The following is a 16,723-nucleotide window of genomic DNA, read 5'->3' on the forward strand; positions in this document are numbered from 1 at the left end:
GGAATCCTCCACCTCAAGAAAGAAAATTCAGTTGTCCTAACCCTATTAGGGTTAGCTGAAGTTAGGCAGCTTTAAATTTTATTACCTTTGGATCTCACATAATGAATTTATTTCTAACTGCTGATCTTGAGATTTGTCCAAAGCTGTCAGGTGTCTTAGTCCATCTCTTCTTGTGGGATGGATGCTGTTTGGTGCCTGTGGTAGGGAACTCCTCCTTATAGTGTGGGTTCCCTTCCTTCCTCTTCACTGTCCATGGTGGGCCCTGCCACCCAGCAGGAGACACTTTCCAGACCTGGAGTCCTCTGGAAGTCAACATTTAACTTTGTTATTTCCTGAGAGAGAACGACAGATTTATCAGCCTTGCAGTCAACTATAAGCAAGCTTGAGAGTTAAATAAAATAAAGTAGATTTGTTCTAGCCAAACAGAGATCAAAACTGGAAACAAAACTACATAAAACTAAATATTGAATTGTTCTTAACAAAATATTCCCTTCTGGTTTAGGTCTATCTGAGGCTAATCCCTCAGCTATCATGTTTATAGCTGGTTTGAGGAATAACAGAGACAAACCTTATCCTGTCATCAGTTCATGTTCTGTTCTTCTATTTTAAACCAAATTACTTTTGTCTTTGTCTAGAGCTGAGGTGAAATGATTTGTGCTCCTTAAAAACACTTGTGCCGCTTAAATGCAAGACTGATACAAGACGTTGCTTAAACTGTTCATTTTCAGGGTTGTTGCAGTGGTCTTGAGTCCAGTGTGGTATTCTGAAAATGACACACATGCCAAGGTCAGAGTTTTCAACAGAAATTATTATTGACATATGTAGGACCTATCTCGAGGGCAAATAGCACAGAGAAGTGGAGCGAGGCAGAGCGTTTTGTTCCACGCTACTGTTTGTCACTTGTTGGGGTTCCTGATGCTCTTTCGATCCTGTGGGATTTGAAATGGGTGACACCAGTACTTGAGTGGATGTGCAGAGAATGCTTCCTGCTGGCAGCATTTCCAAAACTTTGAGGTTATGTTTGTGGCACTTCAGATCTTTAATGTTTGAAAACATCAGCTGTAGTTTACCTGGTGGAATAAACTGAGAATGCAGTTGGCATCTACTTTCAAAAGAATTCTTCAATTAGTATCTTAAAAGAAGTTTATGACTTTTGCCAATATGTTAGCTAAGGGTGACAGGTTTTGTGGTCTTGATTTCAGCCTTTCATCTGTGTGCTGAACACATTTCATGTTGCACTGCTCGAAGGTTTTCTTTGGCTCCTGTTTTTAGTTGTGGAAATTTCAGGGCTGGCAGTATCTCTCTGTAGGAGCTCTCTCTGGATGGTTCCCTGGCCCACAACCAGCAGGCACGTAGGGCTTCAGCCATCTGCCCTGCAGTGGAAGTTATCTGAGGAGCTTCATGGCGCTTGCGTGGTGGTTTTACATTGTCCAGAGAGCAAAATGTATGCCCGGGAAAACTCTCTGATGGCAGTATCCATCCTGTTAGCGTATTGCTTTCCATCACTAGAAACAAAGTGCTGTTGAAAAGAGAACAGTTATCAGTGTCTTCATCTTAGACACGGGGAAACCAGGCATGCTGCACTGAAGTGAGTTAGCCGGAGTCGCCCACCAGGCTGCTGGCAAGGCTGGGAATAAATTAGGTCTCCTCCATCCTTGTTCAGTGCTCTTACTGCCTTTTCTCCCCATCACTCCCCAAATATTTCTGTAGCCATCCGTTCGGTATTTCTCTTACACTGTCCCAAAACAAACAACGAGTTGTTTTAAAACATTCCATAGTTCATTTGATCGGAACGAGGATCCGGACTGAACTCCAAATCAAGCAACTGCATTGTGCCTATTGACATTCTCCCTGTGATTTCAGCTGAGTAAATCTCTTTGTTTCTTCCCTAAAGCAAAGATTAAAATCCCTTGGTACCCCAAAGTTGCTGTGCGCAGGCTAAATAACCAACACATACAGCACATTCTTGTTACCTCTTGTTTATCCTTCAGAAGGAAGCAGAAACTTGAGAGAACCTCAAAGCTTCAACCAAGCTTGAACTATTTTCATTTCTTGCGAGAGACCCTGGAAGTGCTTCTGCCAGGCCAAGCTGCTGGGGTTCTCCCCTGTCTGCTTTGGCTCCTTTGGAACAAAAAAGACCAAACAGAAGAGACAGCCTGCGCTGACTGCTGGCCTGATCTCAGCGGCTGTGGTACCCTCGTAGCATTTAGCCCAATGTAGTGAAAGGACTGCACCCATGAGGCATGTGCTGAGAGTATCTTTAAACATTCTTACTTCTGAGTGTTGTGATACTGCCGTGTTTTCACAGGTGTCTCTTCCAGCGATGAACCAGACTCTCTGCATAGACTGGAAACTTCTACAGAAAAAGTGCTGTGTAAATAAAATGTGATATGATAGATGGGATTCTGAGACAGAATAAGAGTATGAGATGCCTACCAGTTCAGAGATGCCAGTTATTTTCTGAACAGTTATTTTTTAACAGCAGGGCCTTGTAAGTACTATTTAGTAGAGCAACACCAAAATAAGAGGAGAAGGCAAAGCATTCCACTCTGCCAAGCACAGTATTAAAAAAATTAATTTTGCGTACCTCTGATTTACCTTAATTGTCTCGCATAACATAAATATTGTATATATATTTAATGGAGTCAGTGTTGGATCAAAACTGCAGAAAGGACAAGAAACTTTGAGGTGATGTTTTACTTCAAGTTTCTGTCCTCTCAGTTTCACTGCTCTGTGTTGCCATCATCCACCACCTCTAGGTGTCTTCTTCAGGTGATACTCGAGATGAAAACTGGTATTCTTCCCTCAGGCAAGAAGATGGTTCCCAAACAAGTTTTATATGGATGAGAAGCTTTCTGGGAGAACCTGCCAGCAGCCTTGCTCATTTCTTTGCTCTTGGTTATCTTCACCTTCCTTCACATGTTCCCACTCTCCACATGAAATAAAGGCAGCAAAATGCGCTCACATTTCCGTAGTCCCTTCTCTGTGTCAGTGCTCTAGCCTTAGTCAGGCTAACTTTCTTTTTTGTGTTGGTACCAAGTTACCTGGTTGTGAGTGTTTCTCCAGACCTCTGCACTAATGTGCAGTTCCAGGCTCACTGATGAGCAGCTTCTGCTGTCCTGGACGCCTTCCCAGTCTTGCAGTAGGTGCAGGTCCCAGACCTGAATGTTGATTCCACCACATTTCATCTTCCAAATAAACATACTTCACCAAAGCAGGGGAGAGGAAACCATCTTCAGGTTTTCCTCCTTACAATTTCTTCCTCTTCTGCTGGGCATTTTGCTTTTCTTTAATCGAATGGAAAGCTCCTGTTCTCTTTTAGTTTTCAAAAAATGTCTTCTAATTTTATTCTTTGTATGTACTTTCCTTGGATTATTTCAATACTTTTTTCCTCACCTTAAGGTGCAGTTCAGGGTCTCTGTGGATCTGTGGGGTTTTTTTTGCCCATCTACTTTTTTTTTCCTTCGGGTTCAGAGGGTCAGAATGACCTCACATGCTTTTCTTCAGCTTATTTCCCTGCCTCCTGTTTTCAGTATCTCACAAGGAGTTGTCACCTATAGGACCTCCTGTCAGTCAACAGGATGGATGTGACTGACACCTGCACTCCCAGTCCCTCGTTTGCTTCCTTGTGGCACAGCTCAGACACCCTTTGTCTACCAGACGGTCTCCCAGGTATCATTTGGGACTGTTGAAGCTTCTTCTTTGACACGTCTTAGAAGAAACAATTCCATATCAGCAACACAAGTCCTTCTGATCTTTGGGAACTCAGCTGTTCTCTTGAAGACTCCTCTTAATCAATATTCTCTTCCAATTAGGCCCTTTGGCACTATCAGTCATTCAAGTTGTAGGTCCCACAGGTAAGAAGAGTCCCAGGTGTGAAGTGGGCCTGCAGAAATACCGTGTAAATACACAGCTGTTTGAGCCAAGTAATTCTGTACCTGCTTCAAGTTGCAACTTTAACAGTCTTTGGAGGGAATATCTATTTCAGAGTTACTGTGCCTTTTAGCTAATACTGTTTTTTTTAGCTGTGGTTTCTCAACACTGTACATTTCCAGCACTGTTCCTGCAGGGATCGGAGTGTTACAAAGTAGGTATCATCTGCTTTCTGGTAATGGGAGATGAAAGAGGTGCTAGGAATACAATCTTTACCAAAGGCTGTTTAGTTAGTGAACAGAATCAAAAAACTTAAATTCCCTATATTTTAATCAAAATTTTCCCTTCCAGGGTGGCAGTGATATATGCAAGGATTCAGGATGGGTTTTAGCAGGCAGCACTGAAAAGTGTTGTGGGACTCTCTACATTAATTTTCTTCCCACTGAGAGATGACAAATGCTTCATGGAGCACAGTGAAAAATCCTTAAAATTACCATAAGCCCGATGTACTTGTTTCTCATTGAATGTCTATTAAAAATCATTTGGTATGTAAGCAGTAGGCAAAAATAGCTGAAGAATCTCTGGAGGTTTTTTCTGACACTGGAAGTTGTGGTGCCTGCCCAGTGACTTGGCCAGGTCACCAGGTTTGGAGGAGAATTCCTAGGTGGGGCGTGGGAAGAAGATGAAAGCAACAAGTCATAGGAATGTGCCTGTGGCATAAGAGATGAGCGCTTGTACTAGTAATGATTAGTCAGAAGTAGAAGAGAGATTACTCCTATATGCTAGTTGAAACAAGCATATTGTTTATGATACCAACACACGTTGTTTTTATACTCTCAAATCCTGTTTTCTACTCTTATTTCAATGCAGAGCACCTTTCTGCTGATTCTCTGCAGCAAGCTACTGGTGCCACCAGATCACCCAGAGTCACAGGGAGGCTAGGAGTCTTCTGGTGGCCGATACCTGGCCCTAGGGATTAGATGCAGACACTTTCTTTCAATAAAATTTGCAGTCAGTCTCAATCCCTGTCATGTCTACAAAGCAATACCAGTAACTACCAGAGTCAGGGAAAACAGGTGTAACCTGTACTTGCCTATCTTAGATCGAGCACTTGGTGCTCAGGTAGGCATTTGAACCTCTTCTCTCTGCTTCCATGCAAGAGTTGTTAAATCTGTTACATGTTCCAGGTAGCGGGTGTTCTTTTCTTGCCACTGGAGTCTACCCTGAAGATGTACATTAGGGAAGGCCATTTGCCTCAAGAGATGTGTTCAGCACAGCAAGAAGTAGGGTAATGAAGAAAGGAACGTAGACACAGGTCTCCTGTGGTGGACGTAGGACTGGCTGCAGGTCTACTGGACACAGGATGATATAAAATGCAGACAAGATGGTTATTGATTACTTTCAGCCACTTTTATCATACCACTAAATTGTGGCCACTTCTGACCTCATAACATTCAGCTTCTGTACCTGATGTCTAGTTCTGCAATATTTTTTGCTGCTGTCTGCTCAGGCATTGCCCCTGCGACTAGGTGGACTTGTGGATGGTATTCTTTAAAAGCTCCAGTTCAGTTCTAGAATTTTGGTGTTGCAGAAATTTTGTAACTTCTGACCGCTATTTGAGTAGTGTTCCTCTGAGAGACATACAGCATCTTCACTGAGGTAGTTCATTAAAGCTTTAAGCTTTACCTTAGAATTGAGTTGTTCATCTTCTAGCTGCAGTATCAACCAAGGTGGTTTATTGTAAGGATTTTTGAAAATCTTGCTTTTCGTTGTTACTCTGGAAGCAGTGAGGGATTCCCAGTGCATTTGTAAATTGCAGACAAAGTATTCCCCACTTAAAACCTTCAACGTTTTAAGAGAGTACCTGAGTCTTAAATGTTTCTTTGGTTGATTTTTTTGGAACCATTTCCGCTGCAGATTTCTGTCGTCCCTCTTCAGAAAACAGAACTGTAAAAGGAGCAATTACTGTTTTATAAAGGGCGAGTAAATCCTCACAACTTTGCATGAAGTTGTGCATACACTTAAGCCAAAACCAAAGCTGAAGTAATTTCATGCATTTCTACAAAAATATATTCAAAACTTCAGTGCCATGTTCTCATGATAGTAACAGCCATGAAAAGTCCCTTCACTGACTTATATCCCACGTAGTGATGGAAGGATATAGGACCACAGTTTATACTTCTGTGGCTGAGCTGTCTTGCCATATTTGGACCCTGTATTTATTTGGGCTCTGAACTGTTCTGACTACGAGAGGCCTCGCACTGGGGCAAAGACCTGCCCTGCTGGCCTTCCCTGCAGCATCGAGGTTGTAAAGATTTCTGCTCTGGAGTCAATTTATGCAGTTCCCATGACCAGACTCTAAGTTACACGTGTTCTACTAATAAACATGAGGTTAGCGCTGATGCTCAGTAGCATCCAGCGGTATTTTCTGCTGCTTCCCCCTTGTTTGTGTGCAGCCATCCTTGGCCTCTTCTACTTAGTGGCATAGCTATAGCACCGAGGTTTAATTCTGTATTTCAGACATGGCTGTGCGTTTGCTGTAAACAGCGTGTCCCAATCGTGTATTCTTACACTCCTGATTTTGGAAGGAGGAGGGGGGCGGTTAGCAAGCGCGGCGTTGTTCCACTTTGCCGTTTGCCTTCCCTATCAGTAATGTTTTAAACAAGCATAAACCGCCCGTCTGTGTTACGCTGCTTGTGAAGTAGAGTGCATTTAGCTTCCTTTGTGAGTACAAACATACTGCATACTGAAATGAGGTGCTCTCAGCCACAGGTCAGTATGTGGTGGCAGTGTTAAGTACTTGCTGTAGAGCTGACAGCTTCGTTCTCCACCAACCCCAACCTTCTGTTTTATGAGTGTGTGTTTGTGTGTGTGTGTGTGTGCGTGTGTTTCACAGTGGTAGAAAGAAGAAAAATACTCCATCTCTTTGTTTATTTGTATAACTTAGTACAGCGATTTTTATTATTTTTAATTGGCTAACAGTTGTCATCAGTGATGTCAGAAACATTTGTGATGTCTATTTTGATGGCTTTCCTTCTCTTAACCAGAGAGGGACACCGATTCTGCAGAAAAAAATACACGTGGAAAGCCAAATTAAGTTATTTTCCTTACTGTACAGTGCTTAATAACTGTATACAGAATATGCAAATATCTCTCTTGGTGGCTGCAGTAGTCCATCTGCTCTGACATTATCTCATATTAGATTATCCAAGACATTTGCCAGCCTCTCAGTGTCTAGCTTTGCTACCAGAAGCAGGCTTAGTTTTCATGGGAGCAAGAGAATCCACACAAAGCAAACTAAATAGGCTTCAAGCTGCTGAAAGACTACTTATGTGCCTGGGGAAAAGATGTAAACAATCGTTTTGTGTGTGCTGCTTTCACTGTAGCCTTTTCAGATTCCTCTTTTCCTGACCCTAAATGCCTCTCTTGCCTGCCAAGAATAAGGATAATTAAATGTCCTTTAAGTGGTTTTAGAGCTGCATGATAGGAATACCTATCCTCCTGATCCAGTTCCATATAGTAAATACAAAAGGAAAACAGCCCTATCAGGCGTGCTACTTCATCGCTCCTGGGACTCGCTAAGGCGGAGACTTGAAATAACCAATTTTCCTCCGCAGTGACATATGCAGCATCCTTACAAGCATCTCCAGCAGCACGCCTGCCTCTTGTGCCTGCTATTTATACAGTAATGCAACTGAATCGGAAAGCAACAGCCTTACACAGACTGATCTTAAAGCAGTGCTCTGGCTTGTGATTTTTAAAAGGTAGCTACCAATAAAAATGTAAATTGAAAAGAACCCTAGGGTCCTTTCTACGGACCCAGTGATAACTATATTTCAAACAAAAACTGTTCTTTCATTGTTGTCCATTGTTTGAGGTGGTTTTTTTTTTTACCAATATATGTTTGTTAACGTGTTTAAAAAAAAAATACAGGTATTTTTTGTTTCCTGACGGTGCTGAGGATGAGACAATCATCAGAACTAGCTGTTCCATTTCCTCACTTCTTAGAGTTTTCCCTTTGTGATATATAGAAAGTAGTTGTATGGAGAAATGTTATTTAATGGTCTCCTTTGCAGTGTTGGATAATATCTTTGTATAAATGCTGTTATAGCGTAGGTATTATTTGTGGTAAAACAATGCACATTTCAATGTGTTAGCCTCCTTTCAGATGAACTGCAAGACTTGGAGAGCTATCTGTGTCTCCTGACATTTTTTTTTTTTTTTTGAAGTGTAATGCTTTTAGAAAGCAGATCTGATTATTCACATCGGTCTCCAGATTCCCTTCCCCTTTTCTTTATCACATGAGACATTAGCATGGAAACACACTTGACATTTCTCAGGCTTTTGTCTGTTCCTGCTGCTTTGCCTACTGGAAGTCAAACAGTGCTGCATGGTCTGTGACATAACTGATTACTATGGAAATTATTACCATGTCATAAAAGAGGATTTCGTGTGTCGAATGTGCGGCAGGAACACAGACGATTCTGTAAGCGGAAGGTTCCTGGTAGTAAGGAAAAAGGGAAATGAAATACAGGAAACACACCATGCCTGTGCAAAATCCATTGTTGCAGATTCTTTTTCAGGAGGCATAATCTGCAAGAGCATGGGGATTAAGTAATTTGCTAGGTTTTTTTTTGTTTTCAAATGAGTAATAAGGTGAATGCGAATTTGTGTTTCAAGAAATAATTATTTTATTTTGACTCCAGCAGTTGGCACTGGCCAAAGTGATTTCCGAGGGCATTCGATGTATGTCCCAGATCACTGTTCCACGCTAGGGAGACTAGACAGCTATCGCTCTGCTCTGCAGCGCTCTGAAACCAAGGACACCAGCTGCCAGACGGAGGAAGTTAAAGTTGTGCCCCCTTCGATGAGAAGAATACGAGCGCAGAAAGGCCAAGGCATTGCAGCCCAGATGTCTCAGTTCTCCAGCTCATCTGGAAACATGTCAGTGATGAGTGATTCTGCCGCAGTTATATTTGCTTCTCGACAAAACAGCGACATGGGTTTTCACAGCTTGCCTCGGGTGGGTGCAAGAGTGTCTCTGCAGTCCCTAGAGCAGACACAGAGCATCTCTAGGCAGACAGAAGACATCACTGGCACTTTACCCCACCAGATAAGTAAATTGCAAGTGGATGACAGTGTTGTGCATCTGAGGAATAATCCCACGACGGGCACCCTGTCGAGGCCAAAGTCTCAAGAGGTGAGAAGCTATGACAGCGAAAAGTCCGCAAGCCCAGCATGTGTGGTCTCTCCTCATGCCACCTACTCAACCAGCATCATACCTAATGCAACATTGTCATCCTCCTCAGAAGTCATCGTTATTCACACTGCCCAGAGCGTTGGATCATTGGATAGTAAAATTACCAGCTCCACTGCCTGCCCCAAGCCAAGAGACAATCCTGTGGCCAGCAGTGCAGTAAGTGGGAAAGAAGATCACCATTCTTCAAGCGGTAACTGGAGTGAGAGTAGCTCCACACGTCACTCTCAGACTTCAGATACCATCCCGTCGAATACTGTCATGGTACTTTCTCTTGGTGACTCTGCTGTCTCTCTTAGCACTCCTGGAAATGCAGAGGCTGGGTCTCAGAACATGAGCTACGGCTGTAGGAACAATCTTGCTTTACCAAGCCCTTCCCAGGACAGTGATGGTAGGAGTGAATCTAGCTATTCGGGGGAGCGAGCACAAGCAGCAGTGAACAGCACAGAGCATTGGCTGTACAAGTCTGCAGAAAACAGTGAGACTCCTTCACACAAGGTGGTTTGTACCACACCAGGCTGTGCCACTCCTGGGAGCAACCTGAGCAGCAGCAGCCTGGAGAGGGCTTCAGTCAGGGATGATTCTAATTCTCTGTATTCTGTGGACCACGATGGTTATTACAGTTCCATGCATGTGGACCCCGGACTGAAGTCAGGCATGCCTTGCAGTAGTACTAATGGTTTTGGGAACCCCAGAGACAACGTGATAAATGTCTTTGAAGGAAAGGAGAAGAAACAGCAGGATGACCAGTTGGGCCAAGGTGACAAATCCTTGGCAAGAAACATCTCTCTGAAAAAGGCAAAGAAGCCGCCTTTGCCACCATCCAGAACAGACTCGCTCAGAAGGATGCCCAAGAAAAAAGCCCAGTCCAACGGACAGGTACTTGATGAAACCCTCATTGCCACCCTCCAGCATTCTCTGCAGTTGAATCTTAAGTGCAAAAACGGCAGCTCCCCTTCCCAGAGCCCCTGCAGTGATTACGAGGATCCCTGGGTGTTGCGCTCCCGCAGCCAGAGCTCAGTCAGTGCAAGCAGCAGCATGATGTCCACCACTGCTCCGAACCTGTACTCCATCTGCACAGTCACTCCCTCTCAGAGTGAAACAAGCAGCATCAAGTCGGAGTACGCTGACCAGTGGGGTTACTACAGAGACTATGCCACAGTGGCAGATGACCAGGTAAAATCCCCAGTGACACATTCTGCCAGTATGTCATCCGCTCTGAGCGATTACAGCATCAGCCACCTCAGTGATGGCTCAAGGGCTTCTGTGCCACAAGTGCCCGGTGAACTGGCCAAACCAAAGAGTGTTTCTCCAGAGAAATCCCACCGAGTCACATCGCCATCGAGTGGGTACTCCAGCCAGTCCAATACACCCACTGCGCTTACTCCAGTGCCTGTATGTTTAAAATCTGCATCATCAGGAAATGGGAAATCCAAGCTGAAGCCTAAAGTGCCTGAAAGGAAGTCCTCTCTTCTGTCTTCAGTCTCCATGTCTTCATCCTCCACTTCTCTCTCTTCAAATACATCTACTGAAGGGAGTGTGAGCATGAAGAAACTGGACCCTACCCTGAGCTCTCCTTCAGAGTCTGGTGCACCTCCTCCACCACCTCCTCTTCCGACACCTCCTCCACATTGCCCCGAACTTTCTTCTCCCCCTCCCCCTCCTCCTCCAGCAGAAGTCGTGGATCTGTCACCATTGCCAGCCTCCCCCACGTTCCCTCCTCCTCCGCCAGAAGCCGATGTAAATTCTTCCTTTGCCCAGACTGTCCCATGGTATTCGCAAGAAGCCTCCATCAGTTCGTTCTCTTCCCCTGTTCCTCCTCTTTCTACTTTCCCATTAGCTGTCCCACCACCAGCACCACCACTTGATCCCAAACTAACAAAAGGTGCAACAATAAGCCCGCAGTATTCTTTTAAGAAACGTAACCAGGAGGATTCTTGCTACAGTCCAGTGAAACAGCCACTCAACAAGCAAGACCCATCGAGACCTGTGATGCCCTTAGTAACTACCAAAGCGTTGCAAATGGTGCAGCTGAGGTCTGTGAAGAAGGTGACGGAAGGAGAACCATCACCTGAATCTGCTTCTGAAACGACCTCTCAGGAAAAGGGTGCTGTAAATACATCATCGCAGCCTTCCTTAAAGCCATCTCTCTCGCTAAGACTCAGTAGCAGCTTAGGCGAAGAGGAAATGAAAACTCAAGGCACTTCATTTAGAAACTCAATTCAAATACTGGCCCGGGGTTCTCCTCTCATTCTCTCCGATAACATACCTGTGCTTGACGGCGATCAAAAGCCTGCGAGTGCAGTAGGTCTAAACAAGTCTTTCGAAGGTGATGCGCTGGGGACAGCTACTGAGGACACACCTGAGTCTTCAGCGCAGAGTGGAGACCTCCGTTCTGGTGTGTCACTTGAGGGATCACCAGCATCTCCTGAAAAGACTCAGGTCGTATTGGCAAGCAAGAAACCACCTCCTATTTCAAAGAAACCCAAACTGTTCCTCGTTGTACCACCTCCACAGTTAGATCTTGCAGTAGAGAAAATAGCTGAAGCGAATGATACTGTCAGAAGCGCATCAAGCCCAACTAGGAGAGACGCTGTGCTTGCACGCTGCGAGGAGGCGAGAAACTGTCTTACAGATGGACTCAGTTCTAGCGAGATGGACTCTGGCAGCCTGGTTCCTGAGGGAGGAGCTGCCGGATTCACCTTCTCTGAGACAGTGGGAGCTAATGCCTTTGTGGTACAGCCTGCTGCATCACCAGTTCAAGAAGAGCCCAGGCAGGAGGAGCAGTCCGCTTTTGACGAAGGAAGCAGTTCAGGCAGCAGCCAAGACGGCGGCAGTAACACTGACGGGCACCTGTCTCAAGACAACGAGAGTGGTGAGTCTCTTTTTTCTGACTCTTCCTCAGCTGCAGTGGTAGCTGTTCTAAAGAAGCTGGGAGAGTGAGAATAGCAGTTCTAGCATTCAGGTGAGCTTCTGTAGAGGAAAGAACCTCTTGTGACAGTTATAACTAAAAGCCTAAAGAAAGTTGCAGGGTTACGATCAATACTTTGTGAGATTTCTTAAAATTCCTTTATGAGTTTTCATTATTTCAGACGTGGAAAGAAAATGATGCTTTTTTAAACTGTGCTAGGACTAAAATGTGCTATAGAAACATGGTTAGCTTTGTTAGTTTTGATCTTTCATTTTAGTGGAAACAACACAATTTTCTTTCAGTGTTGTTCTCCACCTGTGTATGTGAGCAAGCGTAGGCATTTCGTGCCCTGCAGTCTCCTAAGCAAACGTTGTTCTGACAACTGTGCACTCGCTTGGTTTCTCATAGAGGCTTTGCCTTAGAGGCAGCGAGGGCTGGTTTCAGGATTATATGTGTGTTGCGTTCCCACAATGGACTGACAGTTATTGTTCACTCTGTCTGTGTAGTGGAGGTATTTGAGTCGGATACAGCAAATAGTTCGTTGCTGCTGAGCAATAGTTATGGGGAGGAGACGGACGGAGTGGCACCACCAGCGAGACCGAGGACTACTGAGGATCTTTTTGCAGCCATTCACAGGTACTGCAGAAATTTCCCTTCCCATACTGTCAGGTCTGGTAGTTCTCTTCAAAAACTAATTAACGTTGTTTTCCTAAAACATCCAATTACAACGTTCATTGCTTTAACAGAAAGCACGTTTCCAACTTTATGCTAAGACTGTATATGAAAAAGATAAGGAAAAGAACTTGTGTTTTGTTGTTTTACGAATATATTTAATCCATTCTGAAGTAAAAGCTACCAGATTAAATCAGTGTAGATTGTATTATAAATATCATCCCACCCCTTAAAATACCAAGTTACGTCTAGAATTTACTGTACTGTTCTCAATCTGCCAGATTAACTCTACTGTTGCTTTTTCTGTGTATCTTTTTGTTTTCATTCTCCTTCTCCATCTCTTTTTACTCTCTTCGCTGCTTATATGGTGCAGTTTGGGACAGAGGCTCAACGCTAATGCTTCATGGCAAGCGTGGCTGAAACTGGCAAGTAACACAACATGTCAGTCATATGGCAAAACATATGGCAAACGCTGGATTATAGTTTGCCATAATCCAGCCTGAGGTCGGGTGTTTCGTGTCAAACTGGTTCATGAACGAAATGTGCAATACTGGCTCTGTCGTTAATGACATTATTCATTTCCCTTAAAAACAAAATCATCATGAATAGGCAAATAGATTTTTGTGCTGTTCACGATAGGTTGTCAAAATAAGAAAAGGAAAAAAAAAAAAGATTAAAGCCACCAAATGAAATGTGTGCACCATTTAAACAGTACACACAGCAGACCATTACCACTCTCTGAACTACTGAGCTTGCTTTCAGACTAGAGTCGATGTAGCAGTAGTGCCATCTCCTGGCTTCATCTTCAAAATGTAGAGGGGCCATCTCTCAAGTGGCCATGGAAAGCTCTTGACAGCGTCCGTGTAGGTTTGTTTAGGTGTTTAGTCCATTTGTGCAGCTGTGCATCAGCAGTATGCGGGGATGTGAAAATCCTCCTGCGAGAATGTGGCTGGGGGCTGGGAGACTGCAGCACTTGGGGTGCAAATGCTGGGTTTTTTTCATTTTTTGAAACAGTTCTGTTTCATATGTTACAAAAATTACGTATATATGATACCGACTTTTTATGATTTGTTGATTATATCTTAGGACTTGGCCTGTAAGAGCTGTTCTAAAAATGGTCTGTTGCATTCATGTTGCATGGCGCTCACTAGGACTGCGACAAATCTGTTTTTAGAATGAAATATTCTGGCCAGTAGCCTTTCTCCACTATGTATGCAGATAGAGAGTGGATCTCTGTGTGTATGCACATACGTGTAATTCATGAGTTTATGGGGAAATGGACAATGGAACTGGATGTGACATAGTTAAAACGGCTTGACAGATTTGTTACCAAGACCTTGCTTTTGCTGGCTTTGAACTTGAAGGCACTATCTTCCTTGGTTGTTAGTTAATAAAAAATGTTTTGCTTCCCCCCCACTATTACTAAAATGTATTATTTCAGTAATTGGCACTCTGTACGTTAGTGTAAGACAAGAAATTTAGTGGTATCTGCATTAAGGGCAGGAAGAACAATCTAAGCTTATGTTACTGATTTGTTTGAATATATACCCTACTCCTGTCTGAAAAGCCATCAAAACCAAATTTGGTTCTTAATTTTAAGTTTCTGTCATAATTCATACATGCTGAGAAAAGCTGGTTAGATGCTGACAGCAAATGGACCACTCTGCACTGCATTCACCATCTTACTCAATTACTTCAAGCTGGGATAACTCTTTTCCCTGCAGATCTTTGCAATTGAATTTCTTTTGTTTATCTGGAATTTCAGTTGGGTTTTGGCAGCAGTACAACCCCAGCATTTAAAGATACCCGTAGGCAGCCAAAAACCCTAATGAGGGGAAGTCTTTTTCCCTGTAGCTAATGCACACATGTTCACGTACTGACTCGCAGAGCATCCAAGCACCAAATTCACTTGCTGCCTACGGTCCCGACACACAGTTAAATCTAGACAAGGTTCTTACATTTGCCACTGCTGAAGTCATCATTTTATCCCTGTGCTATTTTCTGGTGTCCGTTCATCTTTAGGCTGAATGGATGTCGGTATTACATTCTTCTTCCAGAAAGGCAGGTGGAGGCAGCAGCAGCTGAAAATAGCAGCTGTAACAGCTGCCTGGGGAGGCGGGGTGCAGGTATCATATGTAATCTATGCATGAACTTGAGCACTTATGAGAGACAGGATCACTCCAAAATTTTAGCAGAGTTTATGGCAGTGTCTGTTCCTGCCACCTACTCAGCTGATGGATCCTGCTACTTTGTTTTTTTTCTGTTTGTTTGGGATTTTTTAGTTATCAGTCGGCTGCAATGCATAAAGACATTTAAGCTTCCCGTGGCAAAATCTCAGGATCTTTAAGAAAGTACAGCTAAAGATCACGTTAAGTAGATACCTGTTTTACAAGGCGAATGGTCTGTATTGAACACATGCACGGCAATCTTGTATTTGTAACAAGTTATAAACTTCTGCCAAAATGGCATATGTAAAATTAGCCTTTATACAATCTTTAAATTCATTCTTACTTGGCCTGCAAAAGAAGCAAAGCAGCTGTGTTATAGAAACCAGGCATGTAATTACATGCCTTTCTTTAAGATTTGTAGTAGTGTGAAAATGGGACAATAGAAGTCCAGTTTCCACTTATTCCCGGTTCCATGACTGTTTTTGAATTTTTTTTGTTACCCTGCACTTTACATTTAAATGTAAAAACACTGCACCCTTTTATTTGGAAAGATAACTTTCATGTCGGGAAGTTGATCTCTCCTTCATTTAGTCAAAGAGTTACAATGACAGAGCACCAACAGAACTGTGAATTTTGTCTGTGCATCTTAACAGAAGCTGAAAAACTCAATTTTCACTATTCATTTAAAGTTTGGATTGTGAAGGATTTGGGTTTTTTAAATTACTTAATACAGAATGGTTACACGTAGCTCACTTTATTCCATCTTAACTGTAGCAGTAGTACATTGCAATATCCTTTTCTAAAGGCAGATGCACCAAACCACACTCTTAATTTTCCAGAGAGTATCAAATGGAATAGTAAAACAAAGCAAAACGAAAAACACCAGCATACTCTAGATGACATATTTTTAATCAAATCCCTGCACTAACAGACAAATGGCATTGAATATGGTCTTTATAATGCATTAGTCTTAGCAGTTGAATACTGACTCCAGAAAATCTGATTAACTAAACCCATTGGGGTGTTTTGGACATCAGTATTGCCAGTTTTAGTAGGTTCATTGTTCCAGATTTGCAGAAAAAGAACAGTAAACTTAGCATATACCTCCAATACCTGCATTAATGCCTATACAGTTTTGGTGGTGTTCTTACTCATACTTGAGATTTAGATTACTTCTGCCTTGCTCCTCTCTCTGCTTTATTGTCATCCCTCTAAGCTGAGTTTAATTAGGGGAGGTTGAACTTTTCATTTTTCATTTGGTCCTCTCCTTCTCTTGTTTTTCAAACTCAGATCCAAAAGGAAAGTCCTTGGCCGTAAAGATTCTGAAGACGACCGCACCCGCAACCATTCTCCGTCGCCCCCCGTAACTCCCACTGGTGCTTCCCCAACCTTAGCTACCCTCAAACAAGCCGGATCTATCCAGAGAAGCGTTCGCAAGAGCAGCACCAGCAACGACAACTTCAAAGCCCTGCTGCTGAAGAAAGGGAGCCGCTGTGACACCAGTTCCCGCATGTCCGCAGCAGAGATGTTGAAGAACACGGACCCGCGGTTCCACCGGACGAAGACGGACTCCTCCCCTGACCTTCCCGACAGCCCTGCCAGCTGCTCACCCAGCAAGAGCAAGCGAGCCCAGGAAGAGTGGGCCAAGAGCGAGGGCCTGATGCCGAGGAGCATGTCCTTCTCCGGCACTCGCTACGGCCGGTCACGAACTCCCCCCTCTGCTGCCAGCAGCAAGTACAACGTCCGCAACCGCATCCAGAGCAGCCCCATGACCGTCATTAGTGAAGGAGATGGGGAGGTGGTGGAACAGTCGGAGGGCAGGGTCCGAAGGACTTCGGAAGA

General features: G+C 43.7%; 1 protein-coding gene across 1 annotated transcript in view; it reads left to right on the plus strand.

Annotated features, from left to right (window-relative positions):
* Positions 1-16,723, plus strand: part of NHSL1 (NHS-like 1) — a 52,472-nt gene that overhangs the window by 35,556 nt on the left and 193 nt on the right. Inside the window, exons 6-8 of the mRNA XM_009869497.1 lie at positions 8,580-12,005; positions 12,548-12,677; positions 16,172-16,690. Coding sequence (XP_009867799.1) covers positions 8,580-12,005; positions 12,548-12,677; positions 16,172-16,690 — 4,075 coding nt within the window. The remainder of the gene's footprint in view (positions 1-8,579; positions 12,006-12,547; positions 12,678-16,171; positions 16,691-16,723) is intronic.

The sequence above is a fragment of the Apaloderma vittatum genome, unplaced genomic scaffold (assembly GCF_000703405.1).
Source record: "Apaloderma vittatum isolate BGI_N311 unplaced genomic scaffold, ASM70340v1 scaffold4375, whole genome shotgun sequence".
Classification (NCBI taxonomy): Eukaryota; Metazoa; Chordata; class Aves; order Trogoniformes; family Trogonidae; genus Apaloderma; species Apaloderma vittatum.